Below are 14,943 nucleotides of genomic sequence, written 5' to 3' on the forward strand. Positions count from 1 at the left end.
AGAGAGGGCATGCTACGGACCCTGTCTGCCATCTGGTGGGGTCCAGGAGGCAGGCCTTCTCGGCAACAGCCCCTGCCCTTTGGAATATCTTTCCCCTGGAAGTGAGATTGGCTCCCTCCCTCCTGGACTTTCGGAAACAACTAAAGACCTGGTTCTGTCATCATGCCTGGGGCGGGAGGGAGAGTAGTCATTCTGGTGATGGCTATTCTCTTAGAAGGACCCTGCTCTGCTTGCGAATCACAGAGAACTTTTAGCCATCGGGTTCTTACTGTATTTATTTTATTATATATTATAGCATTTTATAGTTTTATATTTCTCTTACTATGTTTTACTGTAAACCACCCAGAGTCCCTTTTGGGAGATGGGCAGTGATAAATTTGATTAATAAATTATAAATAAATACATAAATACATGAAGCTCTGTCACTATCTTACTTTACCTTTCTTTGGGTACAGTTCAAAATGAAGGGCTTAATTGAACTGTAGTTACCTGCCATTTTTATGTGGATCTAAAAACATTCCTCCAAATAAAGATGACATTGGAGGATAATCCTTTGATTTATAGGCTGTTATCTTCCATTTTAAAAAACAAGGGTCTGGAAATTGATGGATTTCAAGAGAGATGTCTCTGGGAATCACACTAGAGGTTGTTGATATAGTGTATTTGTTTATAACACAAGGTATGCTGTTACAGTTTTCTGCTAGTATAGAGGCAGACTTGGGATTCTATATTTAATTGCAAAGATGTTACTATGATGTACCTCAACACTTTCTTTTCAGGATTATCGAATTTAGTACCAAACTGTGCTTTCAATATAGATGTAAACAATAGAATTCCAGTCAAAAAAATTATGGGTTAGTTCAGCTGTCGTTAGGACACAATTATAAATTAACAGTGGCTACATTTAGAAGATAAGGCCCTACCTCTTCAATAGCTGTGGTGAGATACATATTTTTACAGTTATAACTTCACAGAACACATTACAGCTGCCAAAATCCACTTCACTACATACCTATTACTGTACTACTGGCTTCTATCATTTGGAGCCTCCAAGGAAGATAAATCAAATGGGGACAAATTGGGTCATAAAGAAAGATCACAAAACACTGAAACACTACCATCATTTTGTTCTGTATTGAACTACTTTTTTTTAACGTTATTGCTTTGCTAAGAAAGCAGAACCAGAAATCCAACATACAAAATACAAAATAAACATTAACAAAACAAAAAGGGGAGAAATTTATTTATAACAAACAACTCCGTTTTTTTTTTAAAAAACAACCATTAAAACGTGATTACACGGAGTAAAGCTGATCAGTCTTTCAATTTTGTTGCTAACCAGTTCAAAAGGAGAGTCCAAGATTGCACTACTAATCCAAGAATGCAACTATTCCAGATTTTCAGCGTTTCTACATTAACAAAAACTTTTTTGCTATACCCAACATTCAATAAAACCATTGTTCTTCATATATTGGTTAAGTTCCAAATTCAATTAAATATATACAACATATTTCTACATCATAAAACCTTGTAATTTCCCCAATGTTCTATTGATAGACTTGTGGTAGATGACTGTTTTGATCCACACATGCTCTGGACCACACTCTGAAATCAATTTTCATGCTTAAAATATCACAAATTAATTGCCAAAGAATCCCTCTAAATATATAATCAATCTTCAAGAATCATTCTTTTTGTACAGCTTAAATCTTTCCTCACACCCATAAGAATATTTAAACATCTGTTTATATCAATATTAATCTATGATGAACAATTTGAAATATTTACATCTGCTAATGAAATTTTTCTTGGGTTCTGATTTGAACTCTTACAGATAGAATTTAGCAACAAAGCATTATGGTATTTTCATGTACCTTCGCATACCAAAACAAGCTTTATACAGACTATTGAAATGAAGTAGAAGAAAAATCTATTTAAACCTATTTCCCACCATAGACATTTACATGTTCTTGAGAAGTCAAAAAAGTAGCTAAGTAAATAGAATTTTTTCACTAATGCTTCTGGTAGTCACTGGAATCTTGTCTCTTAAATTTGAAGCCAAAGCAGGATAGCCTGTGCATTGGATTAGGAGCGTCTTATCCTTAAGGCTTTTTCCCACCACTGAGAGACGATTTATATGGCTTATTGGATTTAGTATACACTGACTAAAGACGTATTTTAGTTATTTTGAACCACAAAATTACCTCAAATTGGGAAGGAAGTTTAAAATTAATGGACAGAAGTTCGCTCTTAAGTTTTATATCCAGCCAGTATGTGTTTGGTTGCTGGGCTTGCACAACACATTACACTAAAATACGTTTTACTAGTTTGACTGAGCATGCTATGTAAACAGGTAGGTTTTCCTTCCCCATTTTCCAAACCCCGCTAATTTCAAAATACAAAATAAATAAAAATGGGAATTCGCCTTAGCAGCACAATACGGAGACTTCCTATTATACTATATTTGCTGAATACAGCCTTTAAAAGCTCACTAAATTCTTACCACTATATATTTGGGTGCGTGTTTTTTTGTTTACTGGTAGTAACCAGGATCCTAAAGTCAATTAAGAAAACATTTTTAGAATGCAGGCGGGCAATCTGCCAAGGCCCTTCTACTTACTTCCGCCAGGAGAGCCTTGTCTTTACGTCATCAACAGGCGCCCTAATCACCGCTTGCGAAGACACGCCCGAGATCGTAAAATATGCTCTGCGTAGCTCTAGAGAAAACCATGTACGGAGCAGTTACGGTAGTGGGAGCTAAGAGGGGAAACTCTTGGGATTGGCGGTGAGGCGTTCCCTCTCATGGCTCGGAAGTCTGGTTCGGTCTGCTCTTACTTCCTACAGGGCAACTGCCGTTACGGTGACAGATGCTGGCACGAGCATCCGCGCGGTGGAAAGTCCACCCAGGCCTTTGGTCAGAACTCAGGTGCGGAGGGGACTCGCGTGCTCCGTTAGCCGTTAACGGTCGCCGCTTGCGGTTTCCAGGCTTTCCTCCCGTGGGGAACGTTGCTGCAACATGGACAAACCTATCAGAGAAGGATCCACCCCTGCCTTCTGGGCTGCGAGAGGCATTCAGACGAGTGTTGCTTCCTATTGGTTTGCTTGCATTTTTCCCTTGATCCCTAGCCTCTTTTACAATAATAGGTTGAAACCAGACTTGGCCCTACTTTTTATTAGGATGCCTGATTTTATTTCAGTACTGCTCTCCTTGCCAGAGAATCCAATAGCAGTTAAGAGAATCAAAACAGACTTCAAAAAACAGTGTTGAAATCCAGTTAATACAAAGATTAAAACAAGGTTCATTACAAAAGCAATGTTAATAGGCAGTGCAGAAAGTAGTCTGATTCTGGAATAGCTGTTTTTCAGTCATTGTGTGTGAAGTTGTTACCCTACTCATGAAATAGACAAATTAATGTTCTGTTTATTTCAGTGGGATCTGCATTAACTGCAACCCACCCACCCCTCCTGGGGTGTTGTTCATTTGGAAGGTCTCTCCCACTTCAGCTGCCGCAATGTGTAACCATGGTTACAACTGTTGAGAAAAGCACCTGATCCCAAAAATGCTGAGATGCTATCTTTTACTATCAGACTTTGATGGGCTGTTAAAAATACCCACACAGAGAATGCACACAACTGAACTGAAAGGCTAGCTGTTTGTTTTGTTTCCATTTAGTGTAAATGCCAGTTTATACACAATTCTGTTGGTCAGGTGCTTGGAACACTGGCTCATTGTGATCTCTGCAAATTCTCAGGCTTTCAAAGTCAGCAGGGATAAAGATGATCACAGGAATAAAGATTATCACAGTTTTGAACTGCTTTGGAGGGATAGAAATACATGGAATTATCTTAATTTACAATATAGAGTAATTAGCTATGACACAAGAGAGTGCAAAAGTTTGTAATGGTTTCATATAATGTATAATGTTTGGTTTTCTGGTTTTACTATTTTCTTTTAGGAGGAAAGCACATTTTGCACATACACAATTGTGGCATTAAACCACCATCGTGAGTTAAAACAGATTATATGTTTTAGGTTCCACTGAATTCCAGATGTGCATAGGACTGCAGACTTAGAGACTGAAGAAGAAGAAGAATTGTAGTACTGACAGTCTAAATCTTAGAAATGTAGCTCCTTTCATCCAGCTTATTTTGAAGGTTTCCCCCATAACTTGCTATCTTAACCATTTAACCATAGATCCAAGACTTGAAACAGGGGCCATGCAAAGCATGTTTCTACTGCTGAGTTTTAATTCTTTCCTTTCTGCTGTCTCCTGTTTGATCATATTGCCTGTTATCCTTCATTGTACATGTCAGGGATGCTTTATTATTGAATAATGTTTCCTTTCTTTTCGGATGAATAGTACAGCTGTTTTAGAGCATTATCTTATGAATTATTTCAGTCAGTGACAGCTAACATTTAAGAAAATAGTACAGAATGATTGTATACATGTTTATTAGAAGCAAACCTTCGTAATTTCATTGAGACCTGGTCACAACTAACAAGGCTTAGGACTGCTTCTAGAGAACCAGTCTATGTTAGAATGCATTTTCTGTAAGTTTTGGGTTTGTATCCTGTCAAGTAGTCTTTCTCAAGCCTAACTCTGTTATTTAATTCTGTGGTATAGGTTAAATTATTTTTGCTCCAAAGAAGATACACATTTGATGCATTTTGTTCTCTTTCATTCAAAGGCTCTAGCAGAAGAGGTGCATGGAGTGGACAGCGCCAGCATTCCAGTAGTGTACAGACATCCAGTTTTTCAAAATCTTCTAACCGGCAAAGCAACAAAGATCCCAGATTCTTGAATTTTTCTCAGAATAGGTTTGCTGCATTAGATTCAAGTGAAAATGTGAATAATGATATTAAAAATGAAGAAGAAAAGCTTCTGTAAGTGGCATTTTTCTATTTCTTTAATTACTATTAGATTTAAATGTGCAGTTAAAAACAACAGTCCTAAACTCTATGTCTGCAATCCTTTGCCATGGATGTTTATATAATCCATTGAACTGAATATTATAATTGCATACAGGATATGCAAATTGGCCTGTAGACCATTGGTAAGTATACCTGGAGGCCCACGGGGCAAAGGTACTATCCCACTGGTAGGGTTTCTTGATAGCAGAGTAGCACTTCCATTGCAGCTTACACACTCTGCCTGGCTGACCAATTTTAGATCAGGTCCTATTCCTTGCATTTGGGAAAGAAAAAAGGATTGTAGTTAAGCCTTTCCTAAAATTAACTATGCTTCTTATTATGCTCAGCAAGTCTTTGATTTGTCTCCATGTTTAAAAACAGTGAAACCTTAACATTAGCTTGGCTTTGATTTCACATTAGTTTAGTGTGGGTTACAACTTTCCATTATCATTTGTTCAGTGAAATAATAATGAAAGACATGGAGATTTGGGAATCTTCAGGACAATGGATGTTTTCCACCTATTCACCAATGAAAGAAAAACCTATTTCAGGTACAAATTATTCTATTGTCAGGTCTCATTGGATGAGATGTTGCATATCTCTGTGTAACTAAGGAAGTATGGATCAAGTGGGCTATTTACACTTAAATGCTTTATGCAGTTTAAGTCATTTTTCAGTGTCCTTTTGAAACTTAACTGTAGTGATTTTTATATTAAACCTAAGGTAGGGCTATAATTGTAGCTATGAGGGTTGATTATACATTGCATATGAGTAACAGAGAATTAGCAAGCCCATTTTCCCTCCATAATATGATCTGGGCCAAAGAGTGCTGTTTGCAATGGAGAATATTTTAAATCTGGTGGGTGAATGCATTTACACCCTTCTCCCATCTCCTGATTCTCCTCTACAAATATCTCTGTGTCTGGACAGTATTTATCTGTCCCTCTCACATGTGCACACACACCCCTTCACTGTGTGGCCAGACTCATGCTCACACTGAAAGCATATAAGCTCAATCACTTATTTTCCTTTAAATTACTATTGCCTGGTAAATATAGAGATCTGTCACTATAGGCCAGAATAATTTGGACAAGGCACTTTATTCTAATACTAGACAACCTGTGACCCGTTGGGTCATCATTTCAGAGATATTTCCTTACCAGATTCCTCAGTGCCTTCAACAATGGCAGAGCTTCTAATGTTCTGGAAAAGTTCTTGAAAATTAAGGGAGAGGTGTATCTGCCTTGAAAGTAACCAATGTTGAACTGTATAGCACAGTCAAACATCAGGAATTGATCACAGGAAATGTTTTATGACATATTATGTCATAAAATGTTTTATAACATTTGTCAACTTTCTATTCCATGGGAGTCATTGGTCCCAAAGTTTGGACACATTCTGTAAGTTAGCCCATTTGAGGTACCTTGGTTCAAAAATTGTTGGCTTGTGATGCACCGTTTCGCCCAATTAAAGGTTACAAATAATCAAACAGACAATTTTAGTAGTATATAGGCAGACAGATGAGGACAGATTTAGGAGACATGCATATATGTGATACTCAGATCTTAGGTAGGCATCTCAATTAGATCTAGAGTGTGCAATTGATTGACCAGGGCCTACACACTTTTAAGAGAAAAGAATTAACTTCAGAGGACAGCAGGAAGTGTAGCTGGTGATATGGGGTAGTCATTGGAAGATGGGGCAAATTTTTTGACTCAGGTTTTGCTGAGGCTTAAGAGACAAATATTTTTTCTTATTTGCCTAATGAATTATATTGCCAATGAGTCTTTCTTAACTACAAACTGGTATCTGTATGTATATTTACTAGGCTTACGTTGTGGGGATAAAATAAGTATTTCCCTTTCAGGTCTTTGTTGTTATTCTTACAGGTTTCCATGACTTTCTACCAGAAGAGTTGCGCCTTGAATATTACAATTGTAGAGCAAACAACAACATACAGAATTATGTAAGTGTCTATATTGTTTAGTATAGAAGGCTGTGGTTTGGAGTAATTCTTTTTTTCAGAAAGTATTGAAATGTGAAGCAGTAATGAATTGTCTTGCTTCCTCTTTTCAGATCAATTCAGTCCAGCAATTAGTTACTCAGTGGAGAAGTAGATTGCTTGAACTGAAGAATCTAACTGCCTCTACTAAAACTGCACTGGTGAGAATAACTGGGAAATCAAAAGTGTTCTTTGTTGTATTTATTTTTTAAAAAAATACTCTGTCATATTGCATTTTTCATTCCTAATAATTTTCAAAGCATTAATAATTTTGGATATTAAGGGAATTAATAATACCTTAATAATATACGTGTGTTTGTGTCAGTCTGTTGTAGAGTGGTGATGGCAGTTGAAGAACTAATGGAGGGAAGACAGTCCACCTGTAGTTGCTACTGGTTCGCCTCAGTGAGGGAGGGATTGGGTTTATTCTGTAACTGCTGTTGTTGAGATAAAGGGGTTTAACATAGTTAGCAGCCTTTATAAACACATTTAAAATGAATTTCTGTAGACAAAATTTTAGGTGATGGTTTCAGCATTTGTTTTATTTGGGGACATTTGGAGGTTGTATAGAAAAATAACCAGTGGCATAGAAATGTAATAAATAAAGAAAATAATCAGGATTCCCTATGGAGCCTATCAAGTGTTTATCTGCTGCTAATCTGTACAGATTGTATCCATGGCAGATAAATGCTTGAGTTTTCATGTTGAGCCTGGCATGATCTGTCTGTCATGAAGGAGAAATCAGATAAGATAGACCTCCTGTAGTTAAAAGGTTTACCAAGTTAATAGATGAAGACTTGAACATCATGTTCCCTCCATATAAATGTTGCTCCAGAAGTTTAGAAATTGGAGTAGACTTCGTTTCTCAAATGTGAAGTGTTACCTACAGCCTTTAGCTGGCAGGTAGATGCCTCTCTCAGAATGAAGTCATATTCAGCTTCCTTGCCTAGGTTTCTGAGAAAAAGGGCTTTTCTTTCTTTTCCTCCTGTCTCCCCTCCAGCAAATTTATAAAAGAATCCAGACTTCCTTCTTGGTCTTAAAAGATGGTGATTGCCAAATTGGAGACACCATGCCCTTATTTAACAGAAACTTGAAGTTTCTCTGGAATAGAGCCCAGGAAAAAAAATGCAGCTTGCTGCTGAAGCAACATAAATGTGAAATAATATTTACAACAACATAAGTAGAAAAAAATTAGATAATAAAAAATATTTCATTTTAGCATGCACATGTATTTGAAAATACTGAGTCTGAAGCCATAAAACACTATGTGAGACGTAGAACTTTTGTTTTTAAGATAACTGAATTGAAGAATTTGGCTAGTCACCAATCGCCGCCATTTGGGTTTGGAGGACAGCAGACATCTTCTCGAACATCAAGTAAGGGATTCATTTTGACTGATCCATTTTATTGCATGCTTCATTTTGATAGTCCTAGTTCCCCATTTACTGCAGTTTTTTTTCTTAATATTGCAAATGTTCTTACAACTTTTTCTATATGCTATAATTGCAGACTTTCCTGTGGATAAACAGAATAATGTTCAAGCTTTTTCTTTCAAATCTCCTTCTGAACATGCCACTGTCTCACCTAGAAGCACACCTATATTTGGCAGACTTACTAATGTCCAAGGTGCCATATTTTCTTCGGCTGCTCCCCATACAGTTGGCTTTAGTAATCCGCCAGTTTCATTAGGAGATTCCTTTTCATTTAAAATGGCTACAACTTCAGATGGAATTGGAACACCTGGATTTTCTGGATTTGGAAAACCTTTTTCTGCAAATTCTTCACCAGACATCACATCTGCTACAGTGTTTGGAAAAGCAGTTGCTCCTCCGGATTTTGATTCTGCAAATATGCCCTTTGGAGAATCAGCAAATTCTCTTGCAAGTAATGGTGTAATGATATCCCCAGTAATCCCAACCAGCAGTACTTCAGAAGTATTATTTACCCCAAAGACAGAGCTATCTGCAGAAGAACTGAACCAGTTTGAAGCTAAAAAATTTACCTTAGGAAAAATTCCTTTAAAGCCACCGCCTGTGGAACTTCTTAGTATGTAATACATTCCACAGTTGCTCTACTTCTTTTTCTAAGTGTGTTAACAGATGTACTTGGACTAAATCCTTGGACTAAGTTTCATTTTCCTTATGGGTCACCAACATTGCTCCAGAATTGTTTAATTCATTTCTACAAATGAATATTCTTGATTTATTGACCCTAAATGGAAATTTTTAAGTTGTAAATGTTCCACAGCAAAAGACAAGATTTAAATAAATGTTCAAAATAATAGTTATGACTTGTTTAATCCTCTGAAAGTGTTGACTGCTAACCTTGAGGAATATTTTTGCTATTAATCTAAAATATGTTCCATATCCCTCAAAAGCAACTTTGCCCTCATGTCTGCTTATGAATCTCACTGAGCCATCTGCCAATGAGAAGTGATGCTAGGCTGTTGACTTGTTTTTCTGATTCTGCCAGATCTTATGAGCTGGTTCGGGTATTATTCCTAAACAGCAATTCAGTATTAAAGATTAAAGCATTAAGGCTTACAGAAGGCTTACACTTGCCTTCTTTTTCCAGCTGCAGGAACCATTTGGGAAGCTTTTGCATTTGAGTACTTTCAGCATGCAGTGTTGGCCAAGCACAAACTGGCTGTTGCAAACTTCAGACTATAGCTTAGCCTTTCCCAAATTGGGGTACTTTAGACCAGTGTTTCTCAACCTCAGCAACTTTAAGGTGTGTAGACTTCAACTCCCATAATTCTTATCACATCTCCTCTAATTCCCACTGGAAAGTATGAGGTCTACAGAGTTGATTCACACATCATATTTACCTTCGATTGAACTGTGCTTTATGAATAAACCATAATTGATTGGATTTGCACAATGTAGTAAGCTAGAATCAAACTACATTATGACTTTGTGTGGATATCTGAATCCATTCATGGTTCACTAGAGAGTGCCAAGTTGGGGAAGGCTTGCTTTCATTAACCATAGCTGAGATTAAATATATTACTTGGAATATGAAAAAGTACTTCATTATGAGCAAAAGTAGAAACATCTGATTAACTCATGCTGCAGGATAGGCAGAGCACACACAAACTTCTGTGTAAAACTGCTACCAAGATGATAGAATATTAGTCAGGCTTATAACTGTTCCGCATGATGTAGCCATATGAGTATAAATAACAAACTTGCAGAGGGTAATGCAGCATGCAAAAGAGGAAAAATAAAACTATTTCTGTCAACCCTACCTTGGTGTCCTTCATGTTATTTGCATTCGTCCAGTTGCATACTAAAATACCAGAGTTTCCTGTGAAGGGAAGGTGCAAAGCTATTGAGTTGCTTTTCCCCTTAATATCCAAGGAGCTGCTCCCTTTGAAACTGAACACTGTGCAGTGGCAAATAGAATGCCTTGATCTGCAAGAAAAAGGGCAAAAGCTGAAAAGAGATTATAAGCTTTCATATCTTTTCTGTTTCCATGTGATTCCTTTGAAATTATGGAATATGGTGTATTTAATGTTGCCACTGTGGCCACTATGGAATAGTGGCTAAGGTGTTGACTTTGATCAGGAAAATGCAGGCAAATTTCCAACCTTGGAGCTCACTGGCTAACTCATGGCCAGTCTTGCTCAACCCAATTTACCTTACTGTGTTGTTCTTACGGGATTAAAATTAAGGGATGCCATCTACAGCTCCTAGCAAAATGGTGCAATATAAGTACAACATAATGTACAGTATATATAAATTGAGAATACTGTGGTTTGAATGTCATTGTTCAGAGCAGTATTGTGAAAGAAACTTGGTCTGCAGCTATAGATCACTATATTTTTGTGATGCAACTAGTAGTGACAAAGTAACTAGTGACTAGTGTTAGTGAAATTGGTATTGATTAAAATGGAAAATAAAAGATACAAAATACTTTTCTACTGGAGGAAAATTCTTTAAAATGAAAACGTGAATAGCAAAAGATTCATATCTAACTTTCAATAGTTCGTTACCCACAAAACCAAATGGAGCTGAGGAGATGTATCCCACACTGTAATGGAGGAGATGACAAACAGACTGCAATTCTGAGATATTTTTTTCCCCCAGATTGGGAACAGAAGCATTTAGTAGAGCATTTTAGTAATTCATGAACACTTACCTCTCTTTGAGGTGCCAATAAAGCTCTTGAGTTTGTATCTGACAGATTAGCTTGAAGGAAGTCATAGGTTGAGGAAGAGGAGACCATGGTGGAATGCCTACTTCAAACTAGCCATTCAGAAAATATCATTTCTACCACCTGGCTGCAGATCTTTCATGAAGCTGTAGTTACTCATTTTGCTTTTGCTTAACAGTGCAGCTTGCTTTCAGATACCTTTGCAAAAGATTTGCAGTCATGGTCCATAAATTGAATAATTTATTTTTATTTACTTTCTATTCTGCCTTTATTATTTTTATAAATAACTCAAGGTGGCGAATGTACCTAATACTCCTTCCTCCTCCTATTTTCCTCACAACAACAACCCTGTAAGGTGAGTTGGGCTGAGAGAGAGTGACTGGCACAAAGTCACCCAACCAGCTTTCATGCCTAAGGTGGGACTAGAACTCACAGGCTCCTAGTTTCTAACCCAGCACCTTCACCACTAGACCAAATTGGCTCTCATAACGAGATCCTTAGAATGGTGCTGGGTTTCTTCTTCTTGGGGAGGGGCTATTAGTGTTTTACTATTTAATTACCTGATGGGGAAGCAGAATTCTTGTAGCATAATAAAAAGACTCAGCTGATACTTACTCAAAGCTAAAAGAGTTACAGAGCACTAGAGAGATGCATTGCACACATTGGGAATGCAAAGAGAATGCATTCTGTAAAGCAACCTAATTGCTTTTATTGACAATCACTTTATGAGTGAAGGGAGTGGGGCAATTAGGCTCCTCTGTTCACAGTAAAGCATTCCCTGAAACATTTTGGACCTCAACATTGAAAGGGATTATTGCTATTCAGATTAATTGCTCTGTGCTTTCAGTTGAAGAGCAAGCAGCAACTAAGTAAAGCTGTAATGGATAAAGAGGAGCTTAATTAATTACAATATTGGCTCCTGGGGATTTCCAAAGCTTTTCAGTAAACATACCTTCAAGGAAGAAGTTCCTTAAAGATTATATGGAAAGGAAGGATGCATTTTTTTAGAATAGCCTTCTTTAGACTGGTGCTCTTCAAGATAGCTGGGAATTGTAGTCCCATGCTCTGTGTGTGTGTGTGTTCTAAAGCAGCATGTCATGTCTGAAGAGAGAGACAGCTGTAGTGTGCTATAGTGGGTTGAGTGGTGGATAAATAACTGTATCACTGGGTATTTCCCAATTGTGACTCCATTGATTTTTCCTCCTTTGAATCCAGTTTGGCAAACAGCTAGAGGAAAAGAGATGGCTAGAAGTTCTTTTCCTTTTTCCCCTTCCTTGATTTACTGCTCCCTTGACCAGAACTGACAGCTGAACAGTGTGAGCAAGATATAGGCAAAGTAGGGTCAAGTTTTTGAGGCTGCCAACAGGTAGGCTTTGGAAGGTACCTGATGATACCAACCTTTGACACCAACCCAGTTACCCCTTCCAAACTGACAGAAATGTCTTGACAATCCACTTTCCAGCATGTTCTATACTAATCCTGCAGTATGTATTACAATACTGTATTTCAGATACACAAGCTGTCACTCTGTGGGATGATTTATTATTCTACAGTAACTTTCTCAAAGAGATTTGTTAAGCTACAATTTCCAATATGCTACCTGGGAGAGTGGGCTCAGAGGGCTTGCTATCTAGCCCAACTAGAAGACAAGAAGTTGGGGAAGCTGCTCTATAAAGTTAATCACTTTAATCACGTCTTTAAAATTGCTAGCAAGATGTTGCAACAGTGTGTGTATGCATTTTTATTGTTTAGTACTGTTCAGTGTTTTCCTGTCAGCAACCTAGCCACATCTCTATAAAGCCTCTTATGAATTGTTCTTCTAGATCACATGAAACATAGTCCCAGCATGTGCTCTGTCATATGTTCAAGGTAATTAGATTACATCTCACTACACAGTAGAATCCCAATGGTCCAGACACACTTTTTTTTCACTTTTGTCTCTTTGCCAATACCCTACAGGAAATTGTGGTTTCAAAAAAGTCAAATGAGAAAAAGACCCTGTAGTGTAAGAGCAATTTGGCATATTGAAAACTCATCTTAATTATCTTAACTTAGAATACTGTACCTATAGGGTGGTGATTTAATAAAGTTATCTCTTTAAAAATTGGATTTTTCTCCACAGTAATGAAAAACACAGAATAAATTGTTTCCCTGACATTGAGTACACTATAAATTTTGAATGTATAGTCCCCCAAAAGCCCTTGCCCTCAATGAGAGGACACAAACACCCAAAACACTCTATTTCCACTAAACACACTCCATGGATGGTGTTGTGATCAGTTGTGTAGAGACTACATAGGCACAGAATATAAATGGAGGGTGAGGGAAGGAATGTAAAGGAGCAAACAATTTGGTTAAATTCTCCATTGTAATACATAAGTAGCCAACTAACAGAGTACTAACAGCATTTTACAGTTATGTTTATTGGGTAAAGCTGCTATCCTATGAATAGTCTTCCAAAAGAAACTATTTACTTTTGATTTCAGAGGTCCAAATTGCAACATACTGCTTTAATTAAAGTTCTTCAGTCAGCTAAAATCAACCTTTTGCTTTTCATTAAATACATACAAAGATGCTTTGTTAAATGGGTCATAATCAGGAACCATCCTTGCAGTGTGCTCCCCCACCACAGTAATAAAAAAACAAAAAAATGGTTACACAAAACACCTTGTTGGAAGAAACAGTGAAAAACCTGAAAGGTACTCATTTCATACAGAAGCAGCAACATAGACCCACCTGAATCTGACTTTCCTTCCTATTTAATGTGACTTTCTATGCTTCACATGTAAAGCCAGATGTTCCCAAAGCACTGATCAGGCATTATGTGGGCAGATGCTATGTGAAAGCCAGGCATTTTCCTGCAGCCCAGGCCGAAATGCTGTGGACAGTAGTGACCAGTGACTAGAGGGGATGGAGTGTGCCTCCAATTACAGAGGAGTGGCCATGCCTCTGGTTGTCTGAAGTGACCAATATGAGCTGGACAAACCTTAAACTTTGACCAGGAAGTGTATAGATGACTTTCACAGCAAAAACTGTGTCAGGAAAAGAGGGCAAACATGACTTTAAAACTGGAACAGCTTATTATGATTTTAAGCTGCCTCTGCTCTAAGCTGGGGCTGAGACAAGGGCAACCATGAAGATATGTCATTTAAAAACAATTCACAGAGCATCTTGATGCTTAGAGGCCCACAGGGATGAGACTGAATCTTCCCCTTCTCTATCCAGAAGAAGATAGGTTATACTATAAATAATGTGTCATATAGGTCTCAACAAGCTAGTTCTAAAACTTTTAATGGATCCATAATAAGATGAATATTATGATAATGGTGAAATCACCGTCACCACTACCATATAATGATTAAATGGTACGGCATCCAGCTGAGTAGAGGATGGTTTGTTCTTCTCAAAAGCTGAGTGATCTAAAACAGATAATATAGAAAAGCAGATCTTCCTTTTAAAAATACTTTTTAAAGGCAAGACATATAGAATATAAAGCCTACTGTAGCTTATCCACAGATACTGAAACTTCCACAGAATTGCAGTAAACAACTTGTTCAGCTGGTGTCTGCTGACAGCATTTCCTCAAACAGTAGGAAATACAGTAGCTTTTGCCATTTGCCCCAAGTAGACAACACAAATACAAATAAAGCCAACCTTCATACTGAAAAAGCATCAAACCATGGTTTTTTAAGAGGGAGAGGGAGTGGTAAGCGTTTTTATTTTCACTTTCAAAGCTTTGAAAACTGAATTCTTTTAGCAACGCCCTGTAATTCTATAAAACATGTTAGTTAAGCTAAAATTATGCTTCCTGACAACATGAGCTGGTTCCTTCAATAAACAGACTGCCTCTTCCACAAAAGGGAAAGGGAAAACC

At 37.5% G+C, this 14,943-nt stretch overlaps 1 protein-coding gene across 1 annotated transcript; it reads left to right on the forward strand.

Annotated features, from left to right (window-relative positions):
* Positions 1-2,681: 2,681 nt before the first annotated feature.
* NUP42 (nucleoporin 42) lies at positions 2,682-9,197 on the forward strand. Its single transcript, XM_063303758.1, has 7 exons — positions 2,682-2,926; positions 4,690-4,885; positions 5,372-5,463; positions 6,802-6,878; positions 6,989-7,075; positions 8,209-8,290; positions 8,424-9,197. Exons 1-7 carry the CDS (start codon positions 2,803-2,805, stop codon positions 8,966-8,968), a joined length of 1,203 nt encoding a protein of 400 aa, XP_063159828.1. The 5' UTR covers positions 2,682-2,802; the 3' UTR covers positions 8,969-9,197.
* Positions 9,198-14,943: the final 5,746 nt, after the last annotated feature.

The sequence above is a fragment of the Candoia aspera genome, chromosome 4, assembly GCF_035149785.1.
Source record: "Candoia aspera isolate rCanAsp1 chromosome 4, rCanAsp1.hap2, whole genome shotgun sequence".
Taxonomy (NCBI): Eukaryota; Metazoa; Chordata; class Lepidosauria; order Squamata; family Boidae; genus Candoia; species Candoia aspera.

Bases quoted from the DNA above. Each gene is read 5' to 3' on its own strand.
- NUP42 (XM_063303758.1), top strand. From the start codon at position 2,803: ATGGCTCGGAAGTCTGGTTCGGTCTGCTCTTACTTCCTACAGGGCAAC. The intron at 7,076-8,208 runs GTGAGAATAACT...TTTGTTTTTAAG, and splicing joins CCTCTACTAAAACTGCACTG to ATAACTGAATTGAAGAATTT. The intron at 8,291-8,423 runs GTAAGGGATTCA...CTATAATTGCAG, and splicing joins GACATCTTCTCGAACATCAA to ACTTTCCTGTGGATAAACAG.